This window comes from Octopus bimaculoides, chromosome 29 (genome assembly GCF_001194135.2).
Source record: "Octopus bimaculoides isolate UCB-OBI-ISO-001 chromosome 29, ASM119413v2, whole genome shotgun sequence".
Classification (NCBI taxonomy): domain Eukaryota; kingdom Metazoa; phylum Mollusca; class Cephalopoda; order Octopoda; family Octopodidae; genus Octopus; species Octopus bimaculoides.
Window position 1 is genome coordinate 1,610,992 of NC_069009.1, and position 981 is coordinate 1,611,972.

The 981-nt window shown below is 43.1% G+C and overlaps 1 protein-coding gene across 1 annotated transcript in view; it reads left to right on the plus strand.

Moving 5' to 3' along the window:
* LOC106878083 (histone acetyltransferase KAT6B) overlaps positions 1-981 on the plus strand; it is a 79,084-nt gene that overhangs the window by 56,016 nt on the left and 22,087 nt on the right. Inside the window, exon 13 of the mRNA XM_052977824.1 lies at positions 468-614. Within this exon, the coding sequence (XP_052833784.1) occupies positions 468-614 (147 nt within the window). The remainder of the gene's footprint in view (positions 1-467; positions 615-981) is intronic.

Here is a 981-nt window from a genome sequence, read left to right on the forward strand (position 1 = left end):
TACAGGGTGGCCCAAAAGTAGGTTTACAGTTATTCAACTGTTTCTTTCACATTCATATATGAACAGTTTAGATCTTAATTATAAAAAAATATGAAACCATTATTCTATGCTAATTTAATTAATTTTGTCAAGCTCCCTTTTTCAGTTTGTAAGATAGAAATTTAAATGTTATAAAATGCTTTAAAAGAAATTTCAAGTGCCTACGTGATAACTGTGAACCTACTTTTGGGAGAACCTTGCTGGGGAAACGGGTGAAGGCTGGTGACAGGTAGGGCATCCAGCTGTAGAAAATCTGCCTCGATCCATTCTGTCTGACCCATGCAAGCACGGGGGTGGGACTGGATGATGGCAGGTATGATAATGGATATTGAATAAAAGGGTCAGTAGAAGTTAAGATGACCACCACCATGTCCACCTCTGCCACTGCCACCTGCTAACAATGGTAACGTGTGTCTCTTTGTTTGTAGGTTATCTGCTGTCACGTGTGGAAGGTCAGCCTGGCTCACCAGAAAAGCCCCTGTCAGAATTGGGTAAAGTTAGCTATCAGTCCTACTGGAAGAGCATCATGATTGAATACCTGTATAAGTCCAATGACACCAAGGTCACGATAAAAGGTCAGTGAGTCTACCCTACTTCCCTCTGTCTTTCTCTCTCTCTCTTTTAACTTTAAAATAATGAATTTAACTGAAATTTATTATATCGCATTTAACCATATTGTCACCCCCATATATATAATTTCTGCACCTTGCTTTCTCTCTCTCTCTCTCTCTCTCTCTCTCTCTCTCTCTCTCCCCTTTTCTCCTTTACCTCCTGTTTTCTCTCCCCATCTCCTGCCTCTCGCCCTCCCCCTCTCGCCTCTTGTTACCCCTCTTGTCTTTTGTGTCCTTCTCTTGCCTCTCGTTGCCCCTCTTGCCTCTCGTTGCCCCTCTTGCCTCTCGTTGTCCCTCTTGCCTCTCGTTGTCCCTCTTGCCTCTCGTTGTC